This window comes from Plecotus auritus (genome assembly GCF_963455305.1).
Source record: "Plecotus auritus genome assembly, chromosome: 1".
Classification (NCBI taxonomy): domain Eukaryota; kingdom Metazoa; phylum Chordata; class Mammalia; order Chiroptera; family Vespertilionidae; genus Plecotus; species Plecotus auritus.
Genome location: NC_137770.1, coordinates 222956120 through 222969702, shown reverse-complemented (window position 1 = coordinate 222969702; position 13583 = coordinate 222956120). Strand labels below are relative to the sequence as shown.

The 13583-nt window shown below is 36.4% G+C and overlaps 1 protein-coding gene across 1 annotated transcript in view; it reads left to right on the top strand.

The window, feature by feature from the left end:
* Positions 1-13583, top strand: part of N4BP2 (NEDD4 binding protein 2) — a 90803-nt gene that overhangs the window by 49239 nt on the left and 27981 nt on the right. The window contains exons 9-13 of the mRNA XM_080656473.1: positions 1908-2063; positions 4860-7225; positions 8053-8138; positions 9596-9641; positions 10933-11129. Coding sequence (XP_080512599.1) covers positions 1908-2063; positions 4860-7225; positions 8053-8138; positions 9596-9641; positions 10933-11129 — 2851 coding nt within the window. The remainder of the gene's footprint in view (positions 1-1907; positions 2064-4859; positions 7226-8052; positions 8139-9595; positions 9642-10932; positions 11130-13583) is intronic.

Sequence of the window (13583 nt, the reverse complement as noted above, 5' to 3'; positions counted from 1 at the left end):
CGGAACCAGTATGGTTGGATTTTTAATAAATCCACTCTGTTTATCTTTGTCTTTTAATTGATTAAGCTTAGTTCTTTTATGGTTATTTTGGTTTTTCATATAATTGGTCTTGCTTCTTACTGTCTCTGCTTTCTATTTATCTCACCTTTTCTATCATTGTTTTATCTTCTATCACAGAAAATTATGTATTTGAAAAAATTTTCCTATCATGCTTATTTTTTTATTGAATGAAAATTTTCTTTTTCAGTTTTTTCTTATCTGCTAATTTGGAAATTTTATGTACTTTTTTATTTTTCTAGTGTTACATTAAAAATTTTATCATGCAAATTTTAAAGTTGAAGCATTTCCTTAGCTTTACTCCTCTAAATATTTTAAGTCTAATACACTTACATGCTGTGAACACCTCTCTTCCACCTTACATGCTGTGATTATCCAGAATGTACAGATACTGTTTGATTTTACTCATGGAGTTATCACTTTGTGCTTAATTTTTGTTTCACTATAGATCTTTCATCTGGGAATTTCCTTTTGCCTGACATTGATCTTTTAGGATTTTCTTTACACTCTAGGCCTGCTTTATGTCACACTTTTTTTTTTTTATAATCTGAAAATCCTATTATTGTCCTCATTCTTTTAAAGTACTTTTGCTAATGTATAAATTCTAGATGGACAGTTTCTATTATTGAAGATAACATTTAACTCTCTTTGACTTCCATTTTTGTTGTAAAGTTAGTTGTAATTTTAATTTCTTTGTAGGTGACTTTTTTGTTTTTAATTTCTGGTTGCTTTTGATATCATCTCTTTATCTTTGAATGACCATTTCGGTACTCTGTTTCTAGTTGTGGATTTCTTATTATTTATCTTTTATGGGATTTGTTGGGCTTCTGAAATCACGGGCTTGATTTTTTTCATCAGTTCTGGAAAATTCGAAGCCATTTTTCTTTAAATCGCTTCTGTCCCATGTACTCTCATTTCTCTTTCTGGGACTTGGATTAAACATATACTAGACCTTTTTGCTCTGTCCTCAATGTCTATGTCTCTTAACTTTCCTTTCATATTTTCTCTGTGCTTCTCTGTGATCTGAAACCAGACAAGATCGAGGTAGGTAAAACAAAAGCCAGAGTTGCCAATGGTGGCAAATGCTAATATTAGCCCGGGATCCAGACCCTAAGCCTTGGACCCAACCTTAGACAGAAGAGATGCAAGTAAGATGCTTTCTTTAAGTAAGACTAAAGCATACTATCCTGGAAGATGCAAATTCAGATGCTGTATGAATGAAAGCACTCCCAGTTTAAGCCCTAAAGATCGCAATATGTTAGGTTCCATTAAATATAAGCTCATAAACAAAAACACACAAAGAAATAAACCATCATGAGTGAAGTCACAACTATAACAAACTTCATATTTGGACATCTGAGATTTTAAGTATTAGGGATTTTTTTTCTTTGTTTGAACTTAAAATGTATTAAAATGTATGTTTGCTTTAATTTTGTTAGGTTTCAGTTTTTTTGCAGTAGGAGGGTCCTTTGGAACATCTAGTCTGGAATTTTTTTTACTCACTATTAATAGTAATTAAAACCTTGAAATGGTGGTCATATTCTTATGAGGTTTTTTTTTTAAGAGCTTGAGAATAACTTCTTCTAAAGTTATTAGGATCTGTGCATTTTTTTTCCAAGTTGATAAAGGATATTGGAAAAAGATTAAATGGAATGATTAAGAAAATGATAATTTAAGACATCCTGAATAAAATGAAAATTAGATTTAAATAGTATATATTATTTTCATAATCACCTTTTTTATTTTTATGCATTATAAATATATTGTTTTTTTTATGACATTATTTGTTCTGATTGTTTTAAAAGCTTAATTTCCCATATCCTTATCTTTTTCTCCTCTGGATTTTTCAGGCGTAATATTCATGGGGTAAGCAAAGAAAAAATAACAAGAATGTTGGAACACTATCAACGTTTTGTTTCAGTGCCAATAATCATGAGTTCTTCAGTGCCAGAAAAAATTGAACGTGTTGAGATATGTGCATATTCTTTTGAGGACCGAAGTTCTAGGTAGGTTCAAGTCCCTATGTACAAATTTTCAATTTAAAACATAATTAAAAAAAATTATATTGTGAAATCACTGCCTTGTGAAATCACTGCCAGATAACTTGTATAGCTTATATATATTTTTACCTGAAGCAAGATCTATATGATTAGCAGGGAAAGTAAATGTTTTGAGTGATGATATGAGAGTTTTTTCATTGTCTGGGGGTTTTGTGAGGCCATGTTTATACTCTGAATATTCCTGTCTTCATTATGTAACTTCCTGCTTTTTTAATCTTTATCTGTTACCTTATCTCCTCATTGTATTATTTGTATACTAGAGGCCAGGTGCATGAAATTCATGCATGGGTAGGGTCCCTAGGCCTGGTGGGCGATAAGGGCTGTTGGCCAGGGCCTTCCTTCCAGCTGCTGTCTGGGGCCTCCCTTCCCCAGCTGCTGGCTGGGGCCTTCCTTCGTTCCACGCTGCACCCTTGTGGTCAGCGCACGTCATAGTGAGCGATCGAACTCCCGGTCTCCTGGTTGAACTCCCGAGGGGACACTTTGCATATTAGCCTTTTATATATCCTATATAATAAAAGGGTAATATGCAAATAGACCGAGCGGCAGAGCAACCGAACAACCAATCAAAGCGTAATATGGTAATGATATGCTAACAATGCTCAACCACTCGCTATGACTTGCACTGACCACCAGGGGGCAGATGCTCCAACAGGTAGGTTAGCTTGTTGCTGAGGTCTGGCTGCTTGGGACTGAGTGAGATGGGCCAGGCATGCCCTGGAGCTCTCCTGTGGTTCCTCCCCAGCCCAATTTTGGGTCCCTCAGCCTGGCCTATGCCCTCTCACAATCCAGGACCCCTGGGGGGATGTTATAGAGCTGGTTTCAGCCCAATCCCACAGGCCACTCCCCTTGGGAGGGCGCCAGACTCAGGGCTCATGGCTGGCAAGCGCTGCTGTGGCAGTGCAAGCCTCTCGATTGAGACTGATTGGGCGAGAGCCTGCGACAGGCACAATGGGGCCAGGATGAACTGGAACGGCAGGTAGGAGCTGCAGGCGGCATTGGACTGCGCGTTTCGGCCAATCCCTGCAGGCCACCCAGAGGGACCCCACCGGTGCACGGATTAGTGCACCGGGCCTCTGGTATATAGATAATAATATATAGTTTCCTTAGATATTAGTAAAATAATGCTGTCATGCTAGTATAGTAAAAATTAAAATTTTTAAAAAATATCTATTTTTATTGATTTCAGAGAGAAAGGGGGAGAGAGAGATAGAAACATGATGAAAGAGAATCATGAGACTCATTGATTGGCTGCCTAATGCATGCCCTGTACTGGGGATTGAGCCCACAACCCAGGCATGTGCCCTTGACTGGAATCAAACCTGGGTCCCTTCAGTCCCCAGGCCGATGCTCTATCCACTGAGCAAAACCAGCTAGAGCGTAAAAATTAATTATTAATGGATAATTTTACTAAGTAATGCCGATCATAGACTTTTTTAATTATTGATTTTAGAGAGGAAAGAAGCGGGGGAGAGAGAGAGAGATAGACAGACAGACATTGTTGTAAGATACGTCTATCACTTGCCTCTCATATGGACTCTGGCTGGGTATCAAGCCCACAACCTAGGTGTGTGTTCTGACTGGGAATCAATCTTACGACCTGGTGCATGAGACGATGCTCCAACCAGCTGAGCCTGGGCCAACTCACAGCCTTTGGAAAGTTTGTAATCCAGGAGAGTACTGATTCTGTGAAAAATTTAAGACACATAAACAATTGATTAAAGAGTAAAAAACTTTAAATATATATAGAGGTCTGAATTGTCCATATTTTATGATGGTAATGGATGGAGAGGTTCTATTAAAAAGAAGTTGGGAGTTGGAAAGGCAAAATTCATAAATTCCTTTTCATTGAGGTGTTGCAAAATGGTGAAGAACATGGATTCTTGAGCCTTATTTCCTGGCTTCCACCCCAAGTTTTATAATATGTAACTATACAATCTCTCCATTCTTCAGTTCTTCATTTCTAAAATGGTAAAACAGCACTTTACTCATAGGATTTCATAAGGATTATGAATTAACACTTGTAAAGGACTTAGATTAGCATAGCATCTGGCATATAGGAAACTCAATCTAGATGTGATTTTTGTAGGAAGGTTTTATGGGAGAGGTGAGACTTTGAGAGCTCCTGGAGTAAAGAAAGTAAGAAAGGTTGACAAATTGATAAGGAAAGTAATGATTAGGCAAAAGTGCTCTCTGGGTCTGAAGTTAACATTAAGGATGGTTTTAAAAAATCTCCACTGAGCGCTCTCTTCCCTATCTCTCATTTCTTTTAACTGTGCAAATCATATTGGTTGACTCTCTGTGATTTGTAAATGAAACTTAAACATTTTCCTCTGTAGCAAATGACTGGTAGGTGATATGGAGGCAGACCTAGTTTCACATTGTTAAGCTTAAACAGGTAGGAAAAAAAACAGGGAGGTGTGCCCTTTTCTGGGAACACATTTAGAAACATAACTTTAATATTTATGGATAATAAACAACTTAAAATCTCATATTATTCAGTTCAAAAAAAGTTTTAGTGCTTCTTAGATGCCAAGCATTTTGCTAGGTTGGGGTTACAACAAAGGGATTTGTTCATAGTGTATTACAGAAAGCTTTTATAATTTTAATGTATTATATTTCTAGAACTTTTAGACTAAATAAGTGTTACGTGTCTTTTCAGTTGAATGCTTTTTAAATTTAAGTCACAATGTTAATAGTAACATTAAGAGGCTTCCTTATAACACCTTAAAAAAAATCTTACAGCCCAAGAGACAATGAAGACATTACCTCTGAAAAAGAAGAAAATGTCTTATCTTCATCTCTGAAGCATATAGAATTAATCGAAGAGAAGAAACTTGAAGTGATCAAAGAAGCTGTGTTACCTGAGAATGTCACATGTCTCCCTAGTGCAGATTTAAACAAAGGAAGTGGTGTGAATCCTAACATTCAGAGTGCTTTGATTCAGGAAGTTCCAGACACGTATTTTTCTGATTCTGAAAGCAAAGTAGGAGTAACAGACAAAAGTGAAAAAGAAGAGCAAGTAGAAATGGCTTCTGAAAAAGAATATAGTAAAACCGATACAGATAGTTTTGTAGAGAGATTGTCACAAAGTATTAGCCATGGTGAAAATAATCAAGAAGACTGTGATCTTTCAAATACTGTATCACTTCAGAATGAAAATTCACCTGGTGAAATATTGGGAGAAAGAGCAGCAGTAAAGAAAAAAGCCTTTGGAAAACAAAAAAGCAAATCAACTTTAGAAAAGTTTCCGAGACACGAGCTATCAAATTTTGTTGGTGATTGGCCCGTTGATAAAACTATTGGTCAGAGGACAAAAAGAAACCGAAAAATGGAAAAGGCTTCATCTGTACAAAATGACAAAATGTATAATTGTCCTCCATCATGCAAAGTATTAGATAATGGTATGTCTGTGAATATGGGTAACACCCAGCAACCAGGATGTCCACATGAAAGTGTAGAGGATGACAAGAAGTCACAATGTGATGATGATGCTTCAGAAGCTTTTAGTAGCTGTCACTATGATGCTTACAAAAATACTGGAAAAAACTCATTCAACATTGTGGGCGACTGGCCTTCATCTGATTCTTTAGCTCAGAGAGAGCACAGATCAAGAACGCTAAAGGCTGCTTTAAATGAACCCAGCCTAGAATTTGCAACTAATGATATTATAAGTGAAATATCCTCATACACAGCACATGAGGCCTGTTGGGGCACAAGCCCTGAAGAACTGAAAACGTTGGGTAGCGCTCTTCTAGGAAGTTCTGAAATGCTATCTAGTGAAATGACCTGTGAGAATAAGACTTGTCCAAATGAAATGATTCATGGGCAACACACATTGTCTCTTCCTTTTACCAATAGTGCTCCAACTATTCCTGGTGTAGTAGGAGCACAGACTTCAGCTGAATTTCCAGAGGGAAAGCCTGAAGAAGTCCCTGGGACAGAAGTAGGCATGTGTACCCAGACTGAGCCACAGGATTTTGCTCTCTTATGGAAAATAGAAAAGAATAAAATTAGTGTTTCAGATTCTGTGAGAGTATTAACAGGAAGATTAGATGGATTTAAACCAAAAGCTTTCAATATTAACACAAACTTAGATGTTCAAGAAACAATTCCCTATCGGGTAATGTATGATAAAAGCACGTTTGTTGAAGAAAGTGAGCTTACCAGTGCTGATGAATCTGAAAATCTTAATATTCTTTGTAAACTATTTGGATCTTTTTCATTAGAAGCCCTAAAAGACTTATATGAGAGGTGTAACAAAGATATTATTTGGGCCACAAGCCTTTTGTTGGATTCTGAAACTAAATTATGTGAGGATACTGAATTTGAGAATATCCAAAAATCATATGATGAAACACAAATTGGGCCATTTTCTCTAGGATTTAATTTGAAGGAAATTATTAGCCAAAGAGAAACCTTGGAAGATTCTAATTCTGTGCCAGAATTTAGCCATGAGATTGATATCACTGACATGAATGTACAGTCTACCTGTGATTCAGAAAAGGGAAACTCAGAGCAGGCAGAAATAAGAGCTACAACTACTGAAAAACCTGGATTAATAAGTCTATTTCCTAATGTCACCATGGATCTAAAGAATACTAATGAAGTACTTCCTAATAGTCAGGCAGAACTTCCAGTTGAACATAATATTAACCAGTCTTTTTCAGGTGCTGTAAAAGCTACTCCTGCTCAAGATTGGAGTGAAATGGAGAAGACTCTAGAAGTTACAGAAATTGGAAACAGTATGCATTCTTCTTTGAATTTGTCTGATATTTTAAACTCTGTATCAAGCACTTCAAATCTTGAGTTAAATGAAATTTATTTTCCTGACACTTGTGAAATAAAAAAACATGAAAATCTTCCAAAGGACTATATGAAATTTCCAAACACAGAAGAATGTATGAATGAAGATGAACAGGAAATAGAAAAAATTCTAATGACAGGGAGTACTTTGCCAGCTGGAGTTAGTGAGGAAGATAAAACTGAGATGTTGAATCCCACACCAGTGATGACCAAATCTCTTACCATAGACTGTCTGGAATTGGCATTACCCCCTGAACTGGCTTTTCAGCTTAATGAATTATTCGGCCCTGTTGGTATTGATTCAGGTAAGGAAAAAGTAAAATAGCTGTATGTGTGTCTTTATGTGAATAGAATATAGAGAGTTCTATTTCAATTTAAAAATTATTTCATATGTTAATTGAAATATAAAAGTAATTTGTGTTGTCTACCTTATTTTCTTTTATTTGTGAGAGGAAGGGAGAGAGAGAGACAGACAGACAGACAGACAGACAGACAGACATCAATGTGAGAGAAATATTGCTAGGTTGCCTCCTGTATGTGCCCTGACTAGGGATTGAACCCGCAACCTGGGTATGTGCCCTTACCAGGAATCGAACCTGCTACCCTTTGGTGCACAGGACGATGCTCAACCAACTGAGCCACACCAGCCAGGGCAGTCTACCTTCTTTTTGACACTGTATTTGTAGAGGATTTTAAAAAATGTAATTTGAATAAGTAGTATTTATATAGAGTTTGTATTTATCCCATGCATATATTTGAAAGTTTTCTCTGATACTTACTGCATACTTATTTACACAAATGAACCTTTATTAACCCTTAGGTGTTACTCCAGATACATATAAGGCAAGATTAATTTCTTAGAACACACTTATTGAAAAGTCTCAACTAATGGAAATGAATAAATAAATTTTAGACTAATGGACATGAATAACTTAAATATATGAAGTATTGTATAATTGCAGCAGCCAAGAAATGTGAAAACAGTGACATTAAATAAACAAAAATATTGCAAGAGAGCTAGAAACATAGGTTAATAATGACACAAATTAGTATTATGATACATAAAGTGGTTGAGTATGTGTTCTGCAAATATATGAGTAATGATTATAATTTTCTTTTTTCTCTTTACAAGGGTCTCTAACAGTTGAGGATTGTGTGGTTCACATAGATCTTAATCTGGCTAAAGTGATTCATGAGAAATGGAAAGAATCTGTAATGGTTGGTAGGCTTCTTTTTTTTTTGTAATCCTCACCTGTGGAGATATATAGATTTTAGAGAGGATGGGAAAGTGAAATAGTCATATGAGAGAGAAACATTGATCCGTTACCTTTCCCCTCCACCTTACCCCTTATGCACCCCAAGCTGAGATAAAACCCGCAACCTAGTTATTGCCCTGACCAGGATTTGAGCCTGCAACCTTTTGGTGTATGGGATGACACTCCAACCAACTGAGCCACCTGACCAGGGCTGTAGGCTTACTTCATTTTTATTTTTTAAGATATATTTTTATTGATTTCAGAGAGGAAGGGAGAGAGAGAGAAACATCAATGCTGAGAGAGGATCATTGATTGTCTGCCTGCTGCACGCCCCCCACTGGGGTTCGAGCCCGTAACCCAGGCATGTGCCCTTGACCGGAATCGAACCTGGGACCCTTCAGTCTGTAGGCCAATGCTCTATCCACTGAGCCAATCTGGCTAGGGCTGTAGGCTTATTTTTATAGAGTGCTCCTTTTGTATTCATTTTGTCACCTTTGCTTTTCAATATAATCTGTTATATGGAAGAGTTTTGTTGAACTTCGACTTTGAGAGAGAATAAACTTTTATAATTTAAAAGATTACTGATTCCTCCCGCCCCCCAATATTTTAGATTATTTCTAGACTAGCTAAATTATGTAATTAATGATGAAGCTCAATATTTTGATTTTTTTTTTTTTAAGGGGAAAAGTCATAGTTTTTACTTCCTAAATTAAAGACTTGCAGTACTGACTGATTAAATACAGCATAAGAGCTCTATAAGTGGAAAAAATATATAGATGTAGTCATACTTTATAATTTTATTTACCTAATTTTATTGTATTCTAGAGGCCCGGTGCACGAAAATTTGCGCACTTGGGGGGTCCCTTATCCCAGCCTGCACCCTCTCGGAGTCCAGGACCCCTTGGGGGATGTCCACCTGCTGGCTTAGGTTCGCTCCCTGGGGGAATCAGGCCTAAGCTGGCAGTCAGACGTCCCTCTGGCAGCCTGGGAGCCCTCAGGGGATGTCTGACTGCGGCTTAGGCCCGCTCCCCACGGGAAGCGGGTCTAAGCCATTAGTCGGACATCCTTAGCACTGCCAAGAGGCAGGAGAGGCTCCCGCCACCGCCGCTGCACTGGCTAGCCATGAGCCGGCTTCTGGCTGAGCAGCACTCCTGTGGAAGTGCACTGACCACCAGGGGGCAGCTCCTGCATTGAGCATTTGCCTCCTGGTGGTCAGTACACGTCATAGCAACTGGTTGTTCCCGGTTGTTCTGCCCTTAGGGTCAATTTGCATATTACCCTTTTATTATATAGGATTTAGATTTTAGCAAGAACAATTAATTTTATAAGGAGAGATTATTTCTAGAGAAAAATGATATAATCTTTTTTTTTTTTAATATACCTTCATTTTCCAATCCCCTGTTCTGTATTTGTGTTTAGGAGCGACAAAGACAAGAAGAGGTATCCTGTGGCAAGTTAATGGGAGGTAAAAGCACTTATCTTTTACTTCTCATGATCTTGTCTTGACATTGAAACTTGGTGTGTGTGTGTGTGTGTGTATGAATTTTAACTCATTTCAAGCATACTTACATAAAATATATTACCCAAGAATTTGGATTTGCAAATAAAAGTTCTTTAAAAATTGTTTTATTTTATTTTCATAATGAAGAAAACACACACCCTATAATACAATTTAGCTTTCATGAGTGCTGTGAAACATGTAAGATTTTCTCTAATATACATAGTCAAGGTGTTTCCTGTTAAGATTTGCTCTGAATGAAAGAAAACTGTTCTGGTTTGAGAGCAATAAAAGTGTTCATGTGTTTGATTGAGAGCATCATTGAAATATTACTTGCCTATTAAAATGTTTTCTTGATGTTACTATTATTTGAGCACAAAAGTCAGCCTGCTCTTTTAGGTACATCTGCCAAATTGAAAATATTTGATTCTAGACTTCTCTTTGATAGCATTGTCCTCAGTGATTAGTGCAGGTTGGCAGACCTGTTAATAAGGGTCTTCCGTTTGTGTATGAGTTCCTCCATATACTTGTTTTGTTCACTCCACACTGGGACTGCAGGTTAAAGATTCTTAGGATGTGCTTGTGTTGTAGCTTTAAGAGCTAAAGCTGTTAGAGAACTAGAGGTGCCCAAAGGGTATCAAGAGTTGTATGAATGACAGTATTGACTGTTTTTTTCACTCTCCAGGAAAGCAAAGGAAGGTATCAGAACGTGTTGCTATCCCTTAGAAATGCTGACATTACACATGGTTGTGAACTTCTTAGGATGTTCAGTTCCTTCCTTTTGTTGAATGTTGAGTATCATTTGCTCAATATTTATTGGGTGCCTCCAGTGGATTGGTTACAGATTTGCCCAAATATTTATGTTTCAGTCCTTGGAGTTGACTGGACAGAACTGACCAGAGCTGCTCTCAGTGGTCACTTTGAGTTGGCTGCAACTTCCTGTATTTACTGCTGTATATGTCACTATTTTCTGTGTGTCGATGTGGTATGGAAAAGAGTGGGAAGCGTTGAGTTGATTTTTAGTGATACCTAGTCATGGTTCATTTGAAATATTCCTACATTTACACATGTCATTTCTTGCTTGCAGTTATATGAAGATGTATTTTGAAACTTCAGAGTTGCTTTATATTTAAAAGCTAAAAGTAAAAAAAAAAAAATGTTTCCCCTGGGTCTCTCTGAGGTAAATGTAACAGTGTATAATGTTTAATTTGTATGTTTTTTTGTTGAGGGTCTGACACTATTTATACTGCTTTTGTAGATCCTTCCCTGGTTGGGCATATTGGTCCTGATAATACTGAACAAAAATCATCTCAAAGAACAGGCAAAAAATTACTGAAGACTTTAGCAGCATCTGAAATGCTACCCTTACTGGATCATTGGAATACTCAAACTAAAAAAGTATCACTCAGAGAAATAATGTCAGAAGAAATTGCCTTACAGGAAAAACATGATTTGGTATGAGTTAGTATAAATATTAAGCTTTTGTCTCTGACTCTGTGTTGATCATGTATGTTTACTTTGTGATTTTCATTTGATTATATATTTCCTAATCTGGAATCTGTATTTAACTTGACTGCCCTTAATGTTTAAATTGAAAAATGTTTTAAACATAGTAGAAAACAGGAGTTTTTTACTTCTGGGAAATTAGTTGATATTCTACATCAATAAACCAATCTGTGTTAAAGTATGTTGCTTTAGATTTAATTTTTCAGGCAATTGAGCTGCATATTTCTTAGCTTTTTAACATTTATGCAATTTTTAAATTCTAGAAACACGAAAGAGATCTTTCATCTATATATATATATATATATATATATATATATATATATATATGCCTGTTCAACCATCCAACTGGTAGCTATGGTGCACACTGACCACTAGGGGGCAGATGCTCAACTCAGGAGCTGCTGAGCTGCGGTGACTTGGCCGCTGCGGTTCTTGGGAGACGCACCTGGAACCAGAGAGGAGGGAGCCCGATTCTGGGGTGCGTCACCCAAGAACTACCCTCTTGCAATCTGGGACCCCTCGGGAAATATTGGAGAGCTGGTTTCGGCCCGATCCCCGCAGGCCAGGCCAAGGGACCCTCCCGTGCACCAGTCCTCTAGTTTAAAGATAATTTCATTCATAAATTAGTAATAAGAAATGTCTGTCTGGCTTTTAAAGAAGTATCCACCTTTGGAACAAAATTTTTTAGAGAATGTTTTAGAAATTTAACAATTTGAATTAAAAATTTAAGTACCCTTATCTAACTTTTCAATTAAACAAATTCAAACAGAAACTTCATTTCATTTTGAACTTTGTTTTTGTTCCTTATTCAGTGTATCTAATTATATGAAACTGTAAGTGAATTTTGTTTCCTTTGTATTGTTCTTAGCCTTTTTTGGAATTCTGAAAATTAGTATTAGAGAATTTCAAAATCAGAAGAGGAAAGACCCTAAAAGTCATTTAGTCCCATTTTCAAGGAAAAAAATAACTCTTAGCTGGTGATCTTAACAGTTTTCTTTTCTTTCTTATTCATTTGACTGTTCAAAGGAACACCTTTATATTTGGTTGAAATACATAGAATTGGGGCATAAGAAGAATGATGGGGTTCCTTTACCTTTATATTTACTTTCTCTAATTATGTTGTTAATTAAATTGGAAATGTGCTAGCATTCCCATCTTTGCATGTTTATATAATCCAAGAAACAGTGTCTTCAGTAGGATCTTATAATTTAGTGTTTTTTCATATATCCTAGTTTATTTATGTAATAAATTAGATAAATAGATTTTTTTTTTAAAATAGGGAAGCATAGAACTTACGCCCAAATGGTGTGATACTTTTTGTTGAAGTACAATTTTCCACTGCTAAAACTTGTTTTTACTGTTTTTTTTTTTTTAAAAATATATATTTTATTGATTTTTTACAGAGAGGAAGGAAGAGTGATAGATAGTCAGAAACATCGATGAGAGAGAAACATCGATCAGCTGCCTCTTGCACACCTCCTACTGGGGATGTGCCCGCAACCAAGGTACATGCCCTTGACCGGAATCGAACCTGGGACCTTTCAGTCCGCAGGCTGACGCCCTTCCACTGAGCCAAACCGGTTTTGGCTTGTTTTTACTGTTTTAACCTGCCTTTTAATCTCTCAATATAATAGTGAATGATTGAACATCTTTGACTTCCCAACTTAATGCACTGTTCTTACTATCAGTAATTTTTGCTTGTCTTGTCTGGGTTGTGTAATAGAAAATTATATGCTTTGGTCCCAAGGTAAAACATCCAGTAAGAGAATTTTGTGATGCTTTCTCCTCATTTTTTTGTCCCCAAAGGAGAAATACACTTTTTTTTTTTTAAAGCAAAGACTATAAAATAAACCAGATGTAATGTATGGATAGAATAATTAATTGTAAGATGATTAATACTACGTGTTTTAATTTCTTTGAATTTGAAGTTTCGAAACTATGGCCTGGTAGATTGCCAATAAATCTGATCACTGAATATTTTAGTAAGTTCAGATTATAATGCATATTTTAAATAAAACATGAAATACTTTTAATTCTTGAGGTGTCTCTTTCTCAGGAGAAGTACTTCTCCTGAGCAACTCTGGGATATATGATGCCGTCAGCTTTACCAATCCGTTCTTTTACTGGTCAGATGGTCACCTCTTGTGGTTCCTCTTTTATTATTATTTGGTGTCATAAAAGGCCTAAATATGGTTAGGCTTCAAAACTAGTAACTATTCTAGGATTGTCCTAGATTTACATAATTTTTATATTTAAGAATTTTCAGAATCACCTTTGAAATTTGATAGGAGCTTGTTTTTCAGACATTAGGATCTTTATAGCAAACAAAGATATTTAGTTATATCATAATGCCAACAAATTGTCCTAAAGTTAGAAATCACTTTAAGAATGTTTACTGTAATC